Source organism: Electrophorus electricus, chromosome 10 (genome assembly GCF_013358815.1).
Source record: "Electrophorus electricus isolate fEleEle1 chromosome 10, fEleEle1.pri, whole genome shotgun sequence".
Classification (NCBI taxonomy): Eukaryota; Metazoa; Chordata; class Actinopteri; order Gymnotiformes; family Gymnotidae; genus Electrophorus; species Electrophorus electricus.
The window spans coordinates 19,459,996-19,482,448 of record NC_049544.1 but is presented as its reverse complement, the minus strand read 5'-3'; the positions used below and the strand labels follow the sequence as shown (position 1 = coordinate 19,482,448).

Sequence of the window (22,453 nt, the reverse complement as noted above, 5' to 3'; positions counted from 1 at the left end):
CGAACGTTGACGAGTAATTACGCAAAGATCCATGACTGTAGGTCAAGTGTGAAACTGCTGTCATTGGTTTTACCGTAATATCGGGGATATTAACTGTAAACGTAAAACAAACAGCTCTGTGTGACACATCTATGAGTTTCTGCTCGAAGGTCACATTTGTGATCAACATTTGTGATCATTGTAACTTGGACATGTGCTTCAATGATAAGTGATAAAATTAAAATTTTCATGTAAATGATATTTTCTCTATATTATCAAGCAATTTGAATCTCTAACATCGTCATTGCAATTAATAAGAAGCACAGGCAGGCTGCATGTACAAAAATGACCTCTCTGCTCTGTTGTCCAGACACAATCCCTCACGGTGGCTCTGGTCTGCCGATGCTCAAGTGGGCTGTTCCTCCTGCCAAACTACACACGTATGGTGATAGTCCTTTTAGCGTTGCAGTCCCAAAGCTCTGGAACTCCGTCCCCTTGCACCGCCACCTCTGCTCAACACTATCCGCCCTCAAAAAGCATTTAAAACTTTTCTCTTTCAGACTGCCTTTCCTGATCTGTAAATCCTTTTTATTTCTATTGCCTCACAGCTTTGTTATTTTATCATAGTGGTGTTTTTGTCCAGTCACTCATTACTGTAACTTTTACCATGTCTTAATCTCTATTTTAATTTTCATTTATCTATTGGGTTGTCATTTTTTTTTATTCTTGTGTTTTACCGTTATTTTTTCTTATAATTCTTATCATGTTTTCATTTGCTATTGTGAAGTGTCATTGAGTATCCTGAAAGGCGCTTATAAATAAAATGTATTATTATTATTATTATTATTATTATTATTATTATCATTATTATTATTATTGTTGTTGTTGTTGTTGTTGTTGTTAGATTACCTATGAACTAAACTCAGTTGGGTCAAGGAATTTATTTTTCCTGTGTCTTACACTGACAAATACATACACACACAAATATATTTGCAGCCATTATAAAAAGTTCGTATTTGTCCATTCTCAGTCTCTCTCTCCCAAATATCGTGGTAATCGCAGGACTTGGGGTCTGTGCCGCTCTCTGGAAACTACCAGTAGAGAGAAAAAACAGAGGGGTGGGGCTACACATAGTTCACTGCACAGCACAGTGGGACTGAGATGCAGGGTAAAATAACAAAACATTATTTTCCTTTGTTCTGATATAAGTTACAGAATATAAACCCTTTCCAAACTGTTTCTGCATTTGTGAAATTGTCTGTTGTATAAACTAAAGCTAACAAGAATATGCATGAAATGAAATGTGGTGTTTTCATATCCTGGAAGAATGCTTCAGTGCATGGTCATGTGTGTCTAGTGTGTAAAACTCAAACTTCAGGGTGTTGTGTTGTGATGTGTTTTGGAACAATGAATTATCGAAGTGAATGCACTATGGATTACGTCTATTACGGTTTCCCTTCACGAGGGCGTAATCATCGAGCACCAAGACTTTTTTGTCTCCTTCCTTAGCAAGATGCTGGAAATTCAGTGAGGAGGGGGCTCTCCTCTGGCATTCATGAAATTCTACTGGCAGATGTTAACCACACTGTCAGAAATTCACTGACAGGCGAGTCAAATGGTAGTGGAGATGTTTGAAAACAAGACCCTGATGGAGCAGAAAAAATCTGCATACTATGATGTTGTTCTGATTGACCCTGGAATTCCTGTGGGGGCGCTCGTGGCCCACAGACTGGGTTTACCTGTAAGGGTTGGTGCCAGGCCGAGACCCCCTCCGGCCACCAGAGGGAGGCATCGAGTCAGGCACGCCACTAATCAGGCTTAACACAGGATGGGCTAGACCTTATATAAGCCCAGTGACCCAGTCATTCAGTGCTGGGTTTTTGCCAAAGTTCTGGGTCAAGCGCCTCAGGTATTGAGGTCTATGTGCCTTCGTGCTACACCTCACTTCTTGTCTGTGAGGGTGTCTGTGTTTTTACATGTCCCCTCCTCTCTCCAGTTTTCCCTCTCGAGTCTGTCTCTCTCCTGAGGCTTCCCTTAGCCATTCAAGTTCCTCCCTGTTTTCTGGTTTTGTTTTGGAAAAACAATTTCTTCCCGTGGCATTCTTTGTTCTCCCTTTTTCCACACTCGGTGTGGTGTTTAGTTTTTTTCATTTTGTTTTACCTGATCCATGAGCTAACTGTTTTGCACATGGGCCCACCATTGTTAGATTGTGGTTGCTCACCCAGTAGGCTGTTGGTGTCATCACTTAGCTGACCTGGGTTCGAGCCAATCTTACACTACCGATTGTGTTTAATGTACAGTGGCTCACCAGTGGAGAGGGGCACTTTGTTGCTCATTATCCCAAAGTCAGGCTGTGTCTTCTCAGAACACATGACATTCAGTGAAAGGCTGAAGAACGCATTTCATTATGCTCTGAACGTGTGCATTGACCGCTTCATTGTGAGTTCTCACTATGCTGCACTGATGACATGTTACTTTGGACCCGACACCAGTTTTTATCATTTCCTTCAGGGCGTTGGCATCTGGCTGATGAGGTTGGACTTTATCTTTGAATTCCCTTGGCTCACCATGCCCAATATCATCTACATTGGGGGTTCCAGTGCAAAACTGCAATGCAATTATCAGTGGAGCTGCAGGAGTTTGTGGATGGGTCTGGAGAGTACGGTATCATCATTATGTCATTAGGTACGTGATTGCTGCTGCATTTGCTCAGTTACCCCAGAGGGTGATCTGGGGACATCTGGGTAAGCGCCCCAATAATCCAGGCAACAACACCCTGCTGATTAAATGGCTTCCCCAGAATGACTTGCTGGGTCACCCCAGAACCCGAGTGTTTGTCAGCCATGGTGGGACTAATGGAGTTTGAGTCTATCTACCATGGTGTTCCAGTGCTAGGTCTCCCATTACCATTTGACCAGTTTGAGAACTTACTACATCTTCAGGTATGAGGAGCTGCTGTTGTTCTTGATGTCGTTAAATTGAAAAGCTAGGACTTCCTGAAAGCAGTACAAATTGTCCTACAGCAGCCATCATACAGAGACAATATGCAAAGACTATCTAGACTGCACCAGGACAGGCCCATGCATCCTCTCAACAGGATAAAGTTATAAAGTTATAAAGGGGCTGCACACCAAGTCCTATAAGATGCCCTGGTACTCTTACCACTCTCTGGATGTTGTAAGCTTTCTCTCGGCTTTAATACTAACACTAATGGCTGCTCTAGTATTAATAATCAATTTATTATGCAGGCAACAAAAATCTAAATTGGAATGATGAGAACTACATTTACATTTACATTTACATTTACATTTACGGTATTCAGCAGACGCTCTTATCCAGAGGGACTTACAAAAGTGCTTTGTCATTTACTCATAGAATATATCCAAGTACAGTACAGTAGGTTAGAATTAACATACCAATGAACTAGAATACTGTAGAATACAGGAATGAATGCTGATACCTAGAAGTGCAAAATACATAAGGTCTATCTTAAACAGTGATAAGTGCTATAAACAATAAGTGCTAGAGTTTGTTAAACAAGATAAACAGTGCCCTACAATAAGAACTACATAAAAGACTATCTGAAATGAATGCTGTAATAAACTGCTATTGAAGGTGTTTAAATACAACGAGAGGCAACAGTATATTTTGTTATATACATGAATTTTTATATACACAACAAAAGCCTATGATATATTAAATTTCCATATGTACACTTACTTTCTTATGCTGAATACCATATGTTCCTGCTGAATGCTGCATCAGTTGACCAGTTTCATGGAATGTCATTGTCACTGTTTTGTCTTCATATAGTTCATTATTTAATTCTGTGACTGACTCACAAAATTAAATGTTTACAAATACCCCAACACCCTAGCCTCTTCATCCGTACACCCTATCTCCTTTATCCCTACACCTCAGTTTGCACACTCAGGACTTCAAGTACAAGGCTTCTCGTGCTGATGTGGTGGTAGGGTATTCAGTGTCAAACCTCCCAAACCTTGGAACACTGGAGGAAGGAGGAAGAGGAAATGTGCGCACGCACACTCACACACACACACAAACCATCAGAGCATATCTCTTATCTACAAAAAGACAGAAATTCCTGTCCAAAAATCAGAAAAGGCCACTAGTTCCCTGAGTAAATATAATTAGTGATAAGGAACACATTTTAAATTTCAGCCCTTTCTTTACGGGAATGTGACAAGGCTTGCGATGGGACTGGCAATGAACTGCTGTGGGATTTAAAACATTAGGCTGAAGAAAGCAAGTGCTCAAAGAATAAAGCTATGTGTTTTAGTGGTAGAGTTTAGACTTACCATTACCAAGTTTTTATTTTTACAATTACAATTTGAGAGGAAATGTGCCTGTAGTTATTTTTAAATAAATTCAAATGGAAGTTGATTCAAATCTAATGGAATAATTCAAACGAATTTTTCCTTTGACAGGAAAAATGTAAGCAATTAGTGCTTGTCACACAAGTATTTCTACTATTATTTATAATAATTCATTTACATTAAAGCACACTTATATTTTCACTATTTTTGGAGTGTTTTAGTAAAAATGTAGTAAACAACTAGTAAAAATTAAACTTCACAAATCTCCAAACGCTTGTCATGTGTAGCAAATCAATCCAGATCCAGCTGGTTTAAAGCTATATAGCTATAATTTACTCTAAGAAAAAGAGAAAACAATTACAAGAATGATGACAAACACTGATTGATGTATAACTTCCAGTGTTAATCTAGCAGGTTCCAGAAGGAGGAAAAAGTAAAAAAACAAAAAACAATTATATATATATATACCACTTCTGCCATCCCAGTTCCACCATGGACTTATTAAATTCACTCCAGCAGAATGGCTTGATAGCCTTCACCAGTAGCAATACATTGCAACTCTTATAGTGATGATTTTGCTCTTGATCCTGGAAACTCTCTAGGAGAGAAAAAAAGTTTAAGACCTACATAGCAAGTAGTAGTAAGAATAAATCTGTACAACCACATACACACATTTTGCAGCATCATCACTAAACTCAATGTACATACACTACACACACAAATATTTTATACTTTAAAACCAAGCAAACAATATTTAAAAGCCTGTTTAAAAGTTATCACTAACCTCAATGTACACACACACACAAACACAGTCCTACCTTGATCTTCATAAGTCACATTCTGGTTAGTCTCTTCTGAAAAATGGTTAAAAAAAACAAACAAACAAAAAAAAAAACATTAATAAAAACAATTCATATTAATCTCCCCCTATCCCTAGTTCTCATTCTATCTTTTGTACCTTAAATATTTGGCGGAATGCTAAAATTTCTCTACCACAATATGGAGTCCAATAAGTCTAAAAGAATTTGGTTGGATCTAAGCAGTCTTAACTTTAGAATGATTCATCTTACTGCTGTTGTTGGCTGTTACTTCATCAATATAGCTAGGAAGACAAGGATACATACATGCAGCCATGTTCCCCAGATGACACCATCTGCTTCAGTCCATAATTAGTTCCCTTTTTTCATTCACACTGTCTGCTTTTCCCATTACTTTGGTACAGAAGACCAAAGCTGTTTGTTTTTGCTAAGCTCAACAGGGTATGCTTATTACTAGCAAGGCACCAAACAATCAGTTCTGACACATTCAGTGCTCGAAGACCTCTTTAGTTCTCATGCTTGAAGATAGCAGCAACAGAGTCAAAATGTAAATGGCACATGTGGAATTAACTCGGTACCCTATTTTAGCTCACCTGTGGATCCAATAAAATGGATAGCTCATTTGATCCAATAAAATGTAAGGACAATGTATAACACTGGCTGTATTTGCAACATAGTTTACCTGATGTAGACATACATATCCTTGAACTGAAAGCTTTTATACTGTCCAAAGGTTTTACTAAAGCACATAAATATAACTGAACACTATTGGTCTTAAAGAGAGTGCATTGGTAAATAGAAAAAAAAAGTTAGTGAAGCGTTCATAAACATTTTAAAATTGCTTACCTACAATTGTTTTATTTGGACTAAAATGAAAAGATCTGTGAAGTTGAGCTGTGTTGTTCTGTCAGATCTATGCACAAAAAATGTTATTTCAATTTCTACCCCCCACCACACACACCCCAAACAACCTTTTTGCTATCTGCCACATGTTAAGATTATTTTAACTTTAACCTTTGATAGCAGTGTTATTTCCATTCAGAGTTAGAGAATCATTGTGTAAGGGAATTCCTTCTGAAAAAGACATAGTGAGGTTTCATTTTAGACCCAACTGCAAATGAAATTTTAATTGAAATAAAAACAACATAATTAAATAATAGGAGTAACTCTGAGCATGGAATAAAATCATCTTAGTTATAATCAAAATGCATTTAACTGAATTTAAACATTTGTTGATAAGCAGACCACATCTATGACTGGTTTTCAGTAATTTTCTTACCTTTATCTCCCAAAAAGGTGCCTTCCACTGTTTGACCTGAAAAAACAGCCACAGTACCTTCTTTAACAACAACAACAAAAAATTTAAATACATACATCTATCTCCTGCATTTATTAAGAACACAGCAGTGTCTGGACGTCTCTTGGTGATAATCCATAAAGCCTTCCATAATACCATCCAATTAGGTTAAACATAATATTTAAAAATATACATGCTCTAATTTGGAGATCATGGGTTTTCTTACAACAGATTGTTGATGGATCTAGCAACAGAAGTACTATTCCTATGAAGAAATGTAGCATTATGGAAGTCTGTGAGCACTCAGAAGTGTGTATGTGTGTCTACAAGTATATGACAGAACAATCACTCCGAGTAGTATAAGTGAGGAACACTTTTGTTTGTTTGTGTGTGTCTGTGTGCGTGCGTGTGTGTGTGTGTGTGTGTGTGTGTGTGTGTGTGTGTGTGTGTGTGTAACTGAGGAATAGGAAAACAGCCCACATCTCTTCCTCTCTGTGCTGATGAATACGTTTTGATAGTGGCCCTGATATGAGTACAAAGTGGAGAGTTCTTATCTTTTCTGTAAAGGAAGTTCAGAATTTGTAAATTATTCCAGTTCTGACAAAGAACCTTAAACATTTTGGTAAAATCTGAAATTGGGAACATGCACAGAGTTATGCCTCACTCTATTTTGTGTGTGTCTGTCATGCAAGGCAAACCTCTACAAAACTGACTCCCATTAACTCATTTTACTTACTATCTCCAATCACAAATAATGTTGACACTGTGACCCACTTCTATAATTAGAGTCACATATACATATCCTGAGATCCACCTTTGTGATGTTTGTCATGTTAAAGCTGCCCTGTGATAATTTAATTAGGGGATGAATGACATAGATCATCTCCAGCTCTTGCAATGAACACATTGAAACTACCCTGTTTGGTTTAGTGTTTTCTCTGCTTAGTCAAAAATTACAACAAACCTGTAACAATCCACAGAGCTGTCATAAGTCTTTTCTTCATTGAGACATGTTATACTTTATGACACACTTGTTTTAACCTACTTCAGCTTGTCCTCAACTTGTTGGGTGTTCAAATGTATAACCTGTCTAAGGACAGTCAATTTATAACCTGTCTAAGGACAGTCAATTTAACTTTGACTGGCAATCTGTTTTCCTTGTGAAATAAATACATAGCTTGATATAAATGAATGAAACAGACCCTGCGATTGGCTGTATTAGGTAAAGTTTCACATAAACCTTTTTTTGCCTGTTTAAATAAAATGTCAGATATGTTTGCGTATAAAGATTTACATATCATTACACACAAAAGACCACAATTGCCATCACAATTACCTATGAACAAAATGCAATCTTCAGGTCAGAAATGAAGAATCCAATTCTGTTTTCTGAATGGGTGCAGTACAAAGTGTACAATCACTGAAATTCAGCATACATACAGAGAAAAATGCAATGTGTAAATGCAAGTTGCATACACAGATTTAGAATTATTTCTGAAGATGCATAGTTGCATAGTTATTATGCTTAAATGGTATATGGTAATAATTTGCCATTCATTAAAAACCCATTACATTAATTAAAACCTGAGTGTGCATTGTTCATGTTGCTATTTGGAAAGGAGTGTGTGGCATTTGACACAAACCTCCTAACCACAATCCAATCAAAACAAAATGGAGACAGTGAGAGAGAGAGAGAGAGAGAGAGAGAGAGAGAGAGAGAGAGAGAGAGAGAGAGAGAGAGAGAGAGAGAGAATGCTTAGAATGATGCATTTTCCCATCTTTTGAGTGTTTGGTCACCATTCTAACACACAGGGCTGAGAAAGAGAGAGGTATGCCTACTTGTAAACAAATTCTCTTTCAGACACACACACTCACACAGATTAAGAGACGGCTAACCACACTGATACATGCTATGGCGGATCTGAACAGATTTTGTAACCATCCACACATGCATATGCACCAACATAAACTTACAATGATGAATATGCAAAAAACAAAATGAATTCAAAACATTCAAGTTGGAAGACATGCCTCAGGTTAAGGAGAGGTCATTTCTATAGCACTAAACCCAGTGTGACCCCACAGCATACACCCTGTCAACAGTATGCCAACCACAGGCACAAAAAGCCACCTGCACAGAAACCGTGGTAAACCCAGTGCAACCTCTTTCTGGCCTGAGCACCCACCCAGTATCATGAACCCGTAACCAAAATGTTCATCCTGTTTCACATTTGCATAGCATATTCAGGGCATTATTCAGTGTCACAGCATTTCAACGTGTACAACCCCTGCCCCTGAGGTAAAGAACTTTGACTTAAACTCATGAACCTACAATCCCCAACTCAGATGCCACCTCCAAAAAAAAAAAACAAGTAACAGAAAAACAACACCCTTGCAAAAAGAAGCTGCTTCTCATGGTTAAATCAGCTTGTGGTCAGGGTGTTTTTGATTTTGGTTTCATGCTAGGCCAGCTGTGATAGGATGAGAAAAACAGCATGCCACATATATCTTATGTACATTTCGGGTAGAGAGACCAGACAATCAAAAACAGCGCATGCACTGAATAACCTTGGCACTGCTACTGCAAAAATCTACCAACTACTGTACACAGAGGTGAGTCACACCAGTCTCCCAAGAAACTGTTTTATGTAATATTATATATGAAATATGATAAATGATATTATATGTAAACATGCATGTATGTAATATTTTATATAAAACTATCTATTACTAAATTGTCTGAAAAGTAATGAACGTTTTTGTACACATTCACAGTAAACATGATGTATATTTTATTGACTGCATGTTGGCAGCAAACTTAAATGTTAGGTAAACATAACTATATAGCACAACGTGTAATCTGAAAAATAAATGCTTTGACCAGCAACTTGTGTTTCTGTGGACAGATTCCCTGGATACAATTTTAGTCGTTTGTTTAAAATATATGCAAAAAGGTGTACAAAGTCTAGATAGTAGCAGAGCTTTATTGATTAATGTTTGATTATTAATGACCTATATTGAAAACCATTCAATGGTGCATGCAGGTGCATGTGCTTCAACTCATAAAGAAACTGATAAATTAAGCAAAGTTGCATTAGTGTCGAAAACTAATGCGACAGAATAGATGAAAAAATCACACAAATCACAGACACGAATCAATGGACATAACGGCGACTGTAAATATTCGTTCGGTGACTGTGAATGTTTATGGTTAAGATAATGTTTAATATTTAGTGTAACAGCACTAGTGTAACAGCACTAGATATGCATGTTGTAACATTACTGAGTAATAATAGTACATTACAGTCCAATATAAAGAAACTGAATCTCCTCCTCCAAGCTTAGCTGTCAATGGTTTGCTTGTCGAATGTAAATGTAAATTTAAAATGAAATCATAAATGTAAATTCAAATTAGCGAGCACAGAAAAATACATTTGATCCTTTGACCAACAATCGAGCCATTCATCTTTATTTGTTACCGTCGGTAGTTCCAGGCGGTTGTTTCTGCGGATGCTACACAAACAGGTTCCTCACTGCTAGAAGTGACGTTAAAGCTAGCTTGCTGCTCCTGGGCCTGCATTTAGTTCTGGATCTAGTTGAAGCTCTGTTGTGTGACCTACGCTTTGTCTTTGTGCACTTTTGGAGCCATCGTTATTTAGCCTTAGAGTCTTAGAGAACGGGAACAGGTGATCCGCACGTAGTGCTGCCTGGGTAATTAGTTTTTATATTCCTGATATGGCGGGGGCAGAGAAGAGTACGGGCAGTTGGTGAAAAGTGCCGAAACGCAACGAAAGGTCACGGTACGCGAACGAACAAAATGTAGAAGTGCTGGTACTGCGTATCCGTGAGTACCGGCCCCCTTCAAGCACTGTATACGTGGCTCGATTACTGCTGATTAACATTTTACTCTTAGGAAAGTTGATCATTCTCATTTTCAGTTCAATTAATTAAATTATAACTGAATCTACAATGTAATTTATTACTGTGTGCTCAAAAGGTCTGTGGTCATAAACCTTGTGCTCATAAATAAAAGCATATTTTTATTTTGCGCTTCAGGTGTTTTGGGTACTAAAAGAAAACCCCGTAAATAAGCAAGCAAGCAAACAAAGAAAGAAACAAACAACAACGATATTAATGGGATAATAATAATAATGATAATAACAATAATAATAAAGACATTTTATGGAATTAATCACCTGACAAAATCCAAAGCACACATTTAAAGAATAAGTCTGGTATTGGTATGTGTTTGGGTTTTACCCAGACACTTATTTCAGCAAATGGTGCTTTATTTATTTAATGTTATATACAACAACTAATCTTTCCAGGAGACTTAAAATGTTAACATTTCGTGACTGTTTAACCGTACAAAGGAAAAAAAAAAACAGGCAAACCAACCACCTAAGAACTAAATACATGTATGTAGTCTAAACCTATAAGTCTCTCGCTTTTGTAATGTTCACGGTTTCGTGTTTATGTTCATTTCTTGTTTTACGTGTGAGTGCCGCTGTCTTCATGTAACAATAAATGTTCGTCCTCGTCGCTGGAGCCTGTGCGTCCTGTACCTCACCCTTCGGCACTCGGGCCACACACGTTACAAAGCCCGTATTAACTTCCTTTGATCTGAGTAATTTATTTGTTTAGAGGTCTATTTTAATACAATATAATTTAATATGAAATTTATATTAATAGAATAGAATAGAATGGAATGTAAATTAGTAGTCTGAGGCATTATTCCAGTAGTTTATGCGCATTCATACCTACGTGAGCACCTTCTAAGCAGTTTGGCTGTATTTGATGCTGGTAGTAACACCACCGCTGTCAGTAAAGCAGTTTACTTTTGCAGGTTTGCTATCGAGTTAGTCTTTAAAAATGGTATTGTATTGTTCAGCATATTAAAATCAAATATAACAGATTCCAACAGTAAAAAATCCGATTTGCTATAAACTAGTGTGTTTGTTCTCATAGATGCGATATGTTTTTGATTATCTAGCCTACTACCTGGGATAGCATCCAATCTGAAAGCCTCTCTACTCTAACTCGTTTAAGTTAATAATTTAACTGTTCAATACCTCGCAATCATATTTTGGCAAAGTTTAAGAATTTAATGGAAAGCAGCTTTAATTTCCAACAATTTTCCGCAATCTAAGCAATCTAAATTCGTAAGCGAATTTACCTTTCACGCTACAGATGTGGTCCCGTCGGCGATGTATTAGCCTCTGTACACTCCAAGGGAATGCAAATATCCAAAGGAGACGACGTAGTATGGTTGGTGTATTTCTCAACAAAAATAACACTGTTAGACGTGAAACTGTTCTTAAAGTTCTGTCGCACGCAATGATGACTGATTTCTGAAGCTATAAGTCATCTCACTGGACACGTCATTTAAAGCAACGGAGCGGTGGCACGCGATGTGTCTCCTTATGAATAAACCTTCTTACCAAGAGTGTTCAAAGAGTTCCATGTTATGTCTAATTTCGTGTAATTGTAAACCGCAAAACATGTCTAAGAATCACGATAACGATTAACCGTGGTGAGTGTTACCACCATTTTTTTTGGATTAGTGTTTTTAATTCTTACAACACTTCTTTTTTATTTTATTTTATTTCATTTTATTTTATACATCTGTATACTATAGTGGTATCGTTTGCTTTAGACATAATAACGCTGTAAGACTGAATACCCGTTTTAAATATAGTTGAATGGTCGAATCACCTTTAAAAAGAAGTTTTACAGACATGCAGATTGAGAGATTGGAAAAAAGAAGAAAAGATAAGACCTTCTTGTATACTCTAGTAGTATGATACATCTGCATCACAGAACAGATGCAACAGAACAGAACTGCATCACAGAACAGATGCAGATACTGAGATCATAGAACATACTTATATATATATATATATATATATATATATATATATATATATATATATATATATATATATATATATATATATATATATATATTCAGTTCCAGATGAAAAAAAAGTACCACGAATGTGAACAAAGATAACTGAAGAATACAGGCATAGATTGAATATGTAGATAACAACCCAACTTGGCACCAAGGCAAACAGCAGTATGTAATCTGGGCAGATCACAGAGCTCTAAGTGGATAAACAGTGTTATTATGTGACAGCCTATCTAAGTATGTCCACAAATCTAAATTCTGTAACGTATTTTTACACATTTTATGGGTTGTCAGGTCTTGCCTGCAAAGGCTTAGAAAACACTGCTTTTCTCATGGAGGTTTTGGGTTTGAACCTCTTCTGGGTAAGTGCTCTATGCTATACCAATAATAGACACTATATACACTTACCTCTAAAATAGTTAATTGAAGTGAACCAACAAAGAAGAACTTACTAGAATAAATTATGTTTACAATTTCAAAATGATATTCCCTATTTTAAACTATATTTATTAGTTTGTTGGACAGTTTCGCCATCCAAGCCACAGTTACAAAGGACAGATGGTTTCACGGCTTGGGCAGCGCCCAGCCAAAGAGACATGCCCTCACACACACACATGCATACACATTGCTCCAGTTTGCAGCCAATCCCCCTAATCTCAATCATTTAGTTTATTACCTGTTATCATGCACACCTACTTCTTGTTTCACTTTCATTTAACCCACAGTATTTCAGTCCACAGTTACATGTCTCCAGTGCTTTACATTGCACATAATAATAAATAAACCACCCAAACGCTGAAAGGGTTGCTAAGGGCTTGATTTATTACTGTTTGTTTTTTGAGCCTTTTGCTTTGTTTTGTGAGCATCAATAAAGATACTCTACCACACTCAAGCCTTAAGATGTCACAGATGGCACAACTGAAACAACTGAATGGTACTTTTGTACATGTATATTGAAAAATGGTCATTGGGTATCTGATGCAGTCTGCTGAGCAATAACGTGACTACACTTTTAACAGCTCCTAGCTATGGTTTTAACACATTTCTCAAAGGAGAAGTGGGGAGAACTTTGACATTCTCTGTAAGCATTATTACACTCGCTGACACATTTTGCCAGTTTTCTTGTTTACATAGAATGTCTTGATAGACTGGATATGAGTTACTCTATCTTCAACGCCTCATGATTTTACAGGTAGCATTTTAGCCAAGATCTCAGGTATAATAGTTTAAACAGAAGACTAATAAGAAAGGATGTATCGGATTTATAGTCTATACCACGTTTTTTAGTTTGAAAGGGCTTTTATCGTGTATTGGCAATACCTCTCAGCCTACACCAATTTGTACCCCGCTATTGAACTTAGATCATCATGGGTACGTCAATAATCAAAAGATCGTCTAGCCTGGAAGAGCTTTGACAACTGTCTCACTTCAGATATATGTCAGAAGAGCTGGTGCTTTGACAAAGGTAGAGAGGAATATTAGGTAGAGAGGACTTGTATTACCCAATATTACCCATTAGCTGTGATGCACACTGTCATTATTTCAATATAGTTAAAGGCTCCTGGAATGCTTTGAGAGTTTTCTTTCCTACTGAGAATGTGATGGAAGAATGATGCTGTTCCACATTTAAAAATGTACTGGAAACCCCTCTGGAGGTCCACTAATTTGGACCATTCCACATCATGACATAGATCACCTTGTGAACTTCACATGTAACTAATTCATATCTGATTCTCTCTTTCTTTCTCTAAGCAGAGCAATGACAAGCTACAGAAACTCTACGATCCATACCGATGGCAAGTTCCCCAATGATGACAGTTCCACAGGTGATACACAGAGTGACATCATCTGTCTAGGCAGTTTATGGTCAGCAGGGAGTAGTAGTTAATCATCAGTTACTTATTTTTTTCACATTTAAGTAAAACTTTTAACATTACTTGTTTTTGTATGCTATTTATTTATCCCAATATTCATACATACCATGCAGAATAACAGTGTAATCTTTTATGTGTACAATCTGTAGCACAGTATTTGAAGCATGCCCTGAATTATAGTTACAACACGATGCCCGATGACATGATTTAACATTTGCCATTGGAGTTTAATCAGTAAATAGTAAACAGTAAAAATATTAAGGGAACATATTACATTATGTTCATTTGTCTTAATACACTCCTCCACAAAATGTGACACATATATTCCTTGTAGGTGTTGCAATTCACAGCACATAACTGATACCTGGTCTTTGTAACAGTTTAGGCTCCATCTGTACATTTGAGATACATATTCATCTTTATGGTACATGTTTCCCAGTAGCAGATTATCTGAACCATGCTGGGAGTCTTAAGCATCCCAGTACAATGGTCCTTATCCTCTGCCTAGTTGCCCTCCAAGCACTGCAGCATCAGGGCTAGTCATCATTTTAGGATGTCAAGGGTATATTATATATACCTCCTCTACCATTGTCTCTGCCCTAAAGTGATTCTAAAAATGTATCACTGTGATACAGGATTTCTGGCCTTGCTCATTACGACAGATGACTTCTCTGGTGATTACACGTATATTTCAAATTCTACGGACGATCTGAATCTGATTGAGATGTGTGAACCCAGCAATAAGCAGGAGGTGACCAATGTGGCCATCCAGGTTGCCCTTTTCTTCATCATCTTCTTCCTCGGTGTAACCGGCAACGGACTGGTCATTGCCACTTTCGGCCAGTACCGCCGCCTGCGTCTGTGCTGCATGACCGACGTCTTCCTCTTCCACCTAGCACTGTCTGACTTGCTGCTCCTGTTGACCCTGCCGCTACGCACAGGTGAGGCCCTCGCTGGCGGCTGGTTCTTTGGAGAGGGTCTGTGCAAGCTGAACCATGGCGTGCACGCGATCAACACATACAGCGGCCTGCTGCTGCTGGCGTGCATCAGTGCGGACCGCTACCTAGTGGTGGTCCGCGCGCGGGCGGCACAGAAGCTGCGGCCGGCCATGCTGTGCTACGGTGGGCTGTGTGCCATTGCTGTGGCGATCGCCTCAGTGCTGCTGAGCCTGCCGGAGCTCATCTTCTCCTCTGTGAAGCAGGAAGCTGGCAACGTGGCGCAACGCTGTGGCATGAACATCTGGATGGAGGCCGACAGTGGCTGGGTGAAGAAGTTGGCAAATGTGGCTAAGATTGTGGGCTTCTGTGTGCCCTGCGTGGCCATGCTGGTGTTTTACGGTGCCATCGGGCATGTGCTCCTGCAGGGTAAGGCCAAATGCTGGCGCAGACAGAGGACACTGCGTCTCATGTTGGCATTGGTGCTGCTCTTCCTGCTCTTCCAGCTGCCATACACCCTGGTGCTGTCTTTCCGAGTGTTTATAGCTATGAGTACTTGCGACGAGTGGGGCAGGGCCCACCTGAGCGAGGACGTTACCCGCAGCCTGGCATACGTGCGTTGCTGTCTCAACCCTGTGCTCTATGCCTTCGTGGCCGTGCGCTTCCGTAATGATGTGCTGAGGTTGCTGCAGGACAGGGGATGTATGTGTGCATATCTCTCACATCTGTTGCCACATCCAGAGCCTGGAGGTATGACCACACCTCCTCCCACAACTCTCACAGCTGTCTCCTCTGTTCACGGACCCCCTAAAAGCCCACCTGTCACCGCCTCACCCCTCATGCCACAGGATAACAGCAAAGAATCAGGCCTGCCCAACTTGCTTTTCTGTCCCCAATCCATACAAAGACACTGCGCTCGTGAGCTGCGGACAGCAATGATTCTGCCTACACCTGCCAGCAAATTTTAGATTAGTACCACCTGCAGTTGATTTATGAATTGCATCACTGTCAAATGTGTTTCCTCGGCAGAATTTATGCATGCCTTCTTCTTGCATATGTGCATTTTTACTGTACCTTTCCTGACTGTATGTTCTGTCTTGCTTTAGATTGATTTAAATGTGTAAAAGATTTAAATGAGTCACCTGACATTATCAAGATGCGAGACCACAGCAAGACCACAGTGAATTTGCCACACATAAAAGTCATACCCATAATGTAAAATTCATCTGAAATGGTTGTAATTTTTGAAGATATTTGTTTTGGGAATTTCATTTTAAAAACAAATGTCTGATTTGTTTTCCCATTATACTGTACAAAACCTTTTTCTAAAAAAAAAACAAAAAAACAAAAACTTTGAAATTTTAATATGTGACTCAATAACTGATGTACAGCCGTTCAATTCATTTTTATCAGGAGTAATATTCATTTTGGAGCTGACTGTAATTACTGCGCTATAAATAAAAAAGATTTATTTAATCTTCATTTTAATAAGACAGCAGCTCTTGTGAAATAGTTCCCTAAAGAAATGTTTCATAAAGCTGAGATTCTTGTGTGTCTGGTTTGTATTTGGAAAACCATTGTTGATGAGGGGAACCACGCTCAGCCCTGCACTGCCACACCTACTTCTAGTACACACCTCCGATCTGATTCGCCAGAGTACTAGTACATACCTCCGATCTGATTCGCCAGAGTACATACCTGATCATCGTTCTCCTCATCATTGCCCCCCTACTTAAGCTCCCCTCCCTCGCATTCATGTCGCAAAGTATTGCCAACTCAATTCCAGATTCGAGCATACCTCGTCTCCTGCCTGATGCCTGGACACCGTGTTATCGACCTTAGAACAACCTGACTACGAATACCTGCCTGACCCCACTGATCTGTTTGATTTAAAAAATAAAACCTCTTGCGATTGGATCCTCTTCGTTTGTGTGTGCAATCTTTACAGTCAGTTCCCTATTACAGTAAATAACACTGAAAACAGAATTGAAATTCTTACTGTTAAGCAATTCTGAATTAAGGGTTAGACTGTAAGGAGGAGGCTTTAAGGAGGATGCGGGGACGAGTAGCGTGGAACACCAACACACGTTTATTTGACATTCAGACACGCACACTAACAGAAGCGAAAACCGTAAAGGACAGACCTTTATACATATGATAATGACACAATAAGGAGCAGGTGTGAGACACAAGGAGGCCATGGCCACATTGACAAACACACATAGACACGCACGGAGACGTTTGGGGGGAGAGGGGCCATACCGTGACATAGACATATATAACCCCCTCCTGAACAGGCTGGTTTTCAGTATTGCCCGTTTCCCACAGATACAGTGTGTTGCAATCTTTAATCACTTAATTAATTTTAACTTAAATAGTCTCTTTTTTTAATGCCAGGCACACATCTCCCACCCCCAAAAATGTTCAAGGGAATGGAAGGGCTACTTAAAAGGAGCTTGAAACAAGGAACAGGTGAAACACATTAGAACAGGGCTGAGGATGGGAGTGTGACAGGTGAAACACATTAGGGTAGGGCTCAGGATGGAAGTGTTGGTCCAGGGTTCATAGTGCAGGATGACTGCCCGTGGCGATCACCGCCCGTGGAACTCTTAAATGATGTCTCAGGCAGGGATCCAGGATGGATTCACAGTGAACAGAGGTCATTTATCTACTATTTCAGTTAAAGGCGTAGAAACGGCCTGTTTAAAAGGTTGGAAAGAGAAGTTGGAAAATGAATTATGACTGGAACATAAAACCACACAAACATTGTAAGTGGACATCAAGGAAGAATATAAAATCAAGGAAAAATGTAGGATATAGACGATATAAATAAATAATTTAAAGAAAGAAATCACATTACATAATCACATCATTACACCATCTTAATAAATCTCGCTCCTCTCAGTGTACGAGTCTGCCTCAGGATCTCTCCACATTACAGAAAGACCAGTTTACCATGAACGCAGAAAGAGAGAGGGCCTCTGTTAGCTAATGCTCTTCAGGGCAGTGGTAGCTCAGCAGTTAAGGTACTTGACTTATAATCAGAAGGTTGCTGGTTAAAGCCCCACCACGGCCCCCCAACTGTTGGGCCACTGAGCAAGGCCCTTAACCCTCAATTGCTCAAGTTGTACTCAGTCATAATTGTAAGCAGCTTTACATAAAGGTGTCAGGTAAATGGGACAAAATACTAGCCTTTTCCACACACTCCGAGTATGCTGCGTCTCAGCACCACCAGAGGCTGCAAATCCCCTGCCACCTGCAGATATAAGGGCGTCTTGTCAGTCATAGAAAACTCTGCAAGTACTTTCATTTTCAGCTGCTTTTTGTGATGAGACTGCAGGTAAACACTATCTGAGTGTTTTTATCAACACTGGAGGAAGGAGCGACCTGAAGCACAAGACGTGAGTAGGTGGAGTGAATGTACAGATAATCTTTGGTATGATACTTGGTGTGCTCTCAACTGCAAGCTTCCTATAGCTCACATGAGGCTTGGGAGCTGCCGAGTTGCTTCTGTGCCTGTGTTTTCCTCCAGGGTCACCGCACTTGTACCAGTGGCTGTCCTGCAAGCCACTTTGCAAGTTTGTGTTCCCAGCATTGAAGATGCCACCCAGCGAGTTCCTGTTCCCAGCATTAAAGATGCCACTCTACTTGTTACCGGGTCTGTTCCTTGTTTTTGCCTTCACATATGATTTAGTTTTTGCCCCTGTTGTGGTGTCTGATCCTGTGCCTGTTTCTGTGCCCATTCCAGTTCCTTGGTCTCCGTTTGTTTCCTGTTTCTGTGCCCATCCGTGTATCTGTGCCTGTTTTTGTTCCTGTCCCATTGTCCTGGCCCAGTCTGTATGGTATTTTTATTTTGCTCATAATTTTGTGTGTGCGGTTTGACATTTCTCATCTTTTGCTGTGTGTCCACATCCTCCCTTTTGTCACCTTCAGTCTGTTGCTATTCAGTGTCCTGTTCCCGCTCCTGCGTTTGTGTCTGTTCCTGGTTGTTGTGCCTGCTCCTGTTGACCCGATTTGTCTGTTTCTGCATCTGTTTTCTTGTCTGCTCCTGTAGTGTCTCCGGTCTCTGTCTCTTCTGCTCCTGTACCTGCTCCTCGTTGTGTCCTATGTTCTGCTCATGTTTCCGATCTGTCTGTTCCTGTGTCTCATCCAGTTTCCATTCCTGCTCCTTTTCTTGCCCAGTTGTTTCTGTCTGTGTCTAGTCTTGGGGCTTGCTGTCATGATTGGCCCTCCCTAGCATCCTAGCTCATGTCTTTGTTTTGGCTGCATTCCTTAATTTCATCTCCTACCGTTCCTGTTCTGGTGCTCATTTTGGTTTTCACAAGTTATCACCTGTTCCTTGTAAGCCCTCATCAGTCCGTTTATTTAAACCCTGTGTCTTTCCCTGCCCTGTTAGTTGCAATCCATGCCTGTTATATTGTGATTCCATGCCTCTATCATGTTTCTGCTGCCTGTTATTGTTATGCATGCCTCTGTAGTTGGATGTATTAAGCTCCGTCATGTTTACTCTTCCCATGATTCTTAACCTGTTCATGTAGTTTGTGTTTTGTATTGTAGCCCATTTCCCTATTCTGTTATTGCGTGTTTGTCTCCTGTAGCATTGAGCGGTAAGGAGGCGGATGCATGTGCTGAGAGGAGCAAGATTTAATAGGGGCAAATCCAAAATCAGAGTCGTTTATACGGTCCAGGCTCACAGAGCCGACACGGAGAGTACTGAGAAACATTACAAAATAAAAACACACGAAGGCTAACTAGGGAAGCAGGCTAGGAACTAACGCTAGGGAACACTCAGGACTAGGAAACACGAAGGCTAAGAAACAAACACAGAGCACAAAGAAATAACCCTCAACCATTAACTCAAACCATGAAACAGCAAAACAAATAGTGAAAAGCCACGACCAAGGCACACAGCAGGGTTTAAATACATGAACTAGAAACGAGTGACAGGTGTACGCAATCAATGTGAGGACAAAACGAAACAATGGAACGGAACCCCACACAAGACATGGAAAACACGGAACATGGAAGGGACTGATCGTGACAACTCCTTTGTCTACTGTGTATTCCTGGACTCTCCATGTTGACTTACTGACCCTGGACCGTACTAACGACTCTGAATATGGATTTGCCCTTAATAAATCTCACTCTTCTCAGCGTATGCCTCCTCCTCGTGATTGCTCCACATTACAGCAACTTCATTATTTTCTCACCACTTTGCCAGGATCTCACTTTAATTTTGGAAAGTAGAAGTATGTATCACACAAAAAATAGGAAGAAATATTTACCTGTAAATTTCCTTTTTTTTTTTCTACAGCAAAATGGTTTGGGGCAGTAGAATATTAGTATTTCTGTTAGTGAGTGCTGATTGGTTGGTGAGATTACACTGGATTTATGACCATTTACAACACAAGTTTTATTTGGTGGCAACTACAGTTGGCAGCTACATGCCAGCCGGCTACTGCTAAGGCTACGGCTCTGTTCATAATAGCCTACTATAGACCGTATACTGCACTCAGTATACTGCATACGGGTCCCTGTAGTGGTATGCAGTATAGTACCTAGTATCTGCCACATGCAAACCATACTATGTAAATATATGAAGGTTCTGGGAAAGCTTTTCTGCCACCGTTACATCATGGGATACAGTACGCCCTGAAGATAGCTCTAGATTGCATAATGGAAAATTTTATTTTGGTCGCATATTGCATATGGCATACTGATTTAGGGCCCAATCAGTACGTGAATAGTATGTAGTAGGCTATTTCGAACACAGCCTTTGTTAATGTGACTACACGTGCAATGTTAAACATATGTTGCTACATCAGCAAATAAGGATTTAGGACATCAGATTATCATCATTTATTGAACAGCCAACATAAAATAATGATACATAAAATGTTACACAATATTAATTATGTGTATGGTCCATTAATATACAGGTTTTATTACAGTATTATTAGCTACAGGTTTGATTTGTGGCAAAGTGATGTGATATAGTGAAAACAGAACAGGATTAAGCAAGCGACTGATGGAAAGGCGCGTGCACAGAGCCCGCGTAATTAAGGAAAGGGGGAACCCCGTTCCTTATAAGCGCATGTATTTAAATGCGACGAATTGAGCGGTATTGCACATATGTGATGGTAACCATGTTAAATGTTAGTGAAGCCCTTTTGTGCCTAAACTCAGAACCAGATTCTCCACTCGGTGTGTCATAGTTTTTAAATTTTATTAAAGTTGTCTGCGCTGGTACTGGTGGCCTTGCTTTTTAAAGTAGACCTAAGGTGGTGTGTGTTAGGTAGCTAACTAAATCATCAGACATTAACTATTTGGGATCAAAATCCCAAAAATTATATTAATATATCGCCTCTCTGCAAATTCTCTTCTCCATCGTCTCTACATGTATTTGCACAACTTGCATGTGGAATGACTACATACCACGTACCTGTTTCTTAAATACTTCTGTTGTGTTAACAAGGCAGGTGTCTGCAAAATCAGCCGACACAAAATGGTGGCAAAACTGAAAATGACCTCAACTTCCTAATCAGGAATGCTGATGTGTTTCTGATCCAAAAATCTTTGCTCTCTGATCACAGCAGAGGCCGTTAAGTGATTTGCACTCACGAATCACTTGCAGAATCTTAAACTTGGGTTTAAAAAAGCTTTTAAAGTCAGCTGTCACGTCTGTAGCCTGCCTCAGGTGGACTACACTCCCCATAATCCCTCTGTCCGTTCCCGAACCCCAGTTTTAGTGTTACCTGTGTCTAGTTTCCTTTAATGTCTTTGTATAATTAAACCTACTTGTGTCTGCTGATTATTGCGAAGTCTCGCTCAGCATTTTCCCAGACTTTGTAAGCCATTCCTTTGTACTGACCTGGTTTTTGAGGTTTTGATCGGTTTTACTCGTTCTCCCTGTTTTTGCCCTTTGTCTTGCTCACTGTCGATTTTGTCAGCTTTATTGTTTGCCTACTAGCCCCGCTGGCTGAGTGCCTGAGGTTTTTCTTTTTTTTTTTTTTAATTGTATTTTACGAAAAATGTTAATGTTTGTTCATGTACATACTTTTGTAAATAAATTGGACAACAAAACTGATTGTGTCTGTTTTTATTCTTTCTCTAAAGTAAAACATAGGCATTTACAGATTTTTTTTTAATGGTTGCCATAAATACATAGAACCTGCATTACTTTTATCATTATAGACATGTGACTGTCTACGATCGAACTTGAAATGGCGTAACATTCATACCTGAACTGTAACTCTTCAAGCACGCCTTGAAGCTGTGCACAAAAACTTCCCTTGTCTTGCC

General features: G+C 39.5%; 1 protein-coding gene, 1 long non-coding RNA gene and 1 pseudogene across 2 annotated transcripts; 2 read left to right on the top strand and 1 right to left on the bottom strand.

Moving 5' to 3' along the window:
• The first annotated feature begins 2,218 nt into the window (after positions 1 to 2,218).
• Positions 2,219 to 3,262, top strand: LOC113568052 (annotated as a pseudogene).
• A 208-nt stretch (positions 3,263 to 3,470) lies between these two features.
• LOC118242187 lies at positions 3,471 to 6,752 on the bottom strand. The gene is made up of 6 exons (XR_004776628.1): positions 6,658 to 6,752; positions 6,414 to 6,449; positions 6,149 to 6,208; positions 5,981 to 6,047; positions 5,135 to 5,170; positions 3,471 to 4,914 (listed from the first exon to the last, which is right to left on the bottom strand). It is a non-coding gene; the product is annotated as an uncharacterized LOC118242187 (long non-coding RNA).
• Positions 6,753 to 8,965: 2,213 nt separating this feature from the next.
• LOC118242185 (C-C chemokine receptor type 7-like) lies at positions 8,966 to 17,021 on the top strand. The gene is made up of 3 exons (XM_035531190.1): positions 8,966 to 9,044; positions 14,098 to 14,168; positions 14,852 to 17,021. The coding sequence occupies exons 2-3, from the start codon at positions 14,102 to 14,104 to the stop codon at positions 16,117 to 16,119; spliced, it is 1,335 nt and encodes a 444-aa protein (XP_035387083.1). The 5' UTR covers positions 8,966 to 9,044; positions 14,098 to 14,101; the 3' UTR covers positions 16,120 to 17,021.
• The last annotated feature ends 5,432 nt before the right edge of the window (positions 17,022 to 22,453 follow it).

What these genes read in the sequence shown, in the direction of transcription:
- LOC118242185 (XM_035531190.1), top strand. Translation starts at nt 14,102, where the DNA reads ATGACAAGCTACAGAAACTCTACGATCCATACCGATGGCAAGTTCCCC. An exon ending in CAATGATGACAGTTCCACAG is followed by an intron (nt 14,169 to 14,851) that starts GTGATACACAGA and finishes ACTGTGATACAG; the next exon opens with GATTTCTGGCCTTGCTCATT.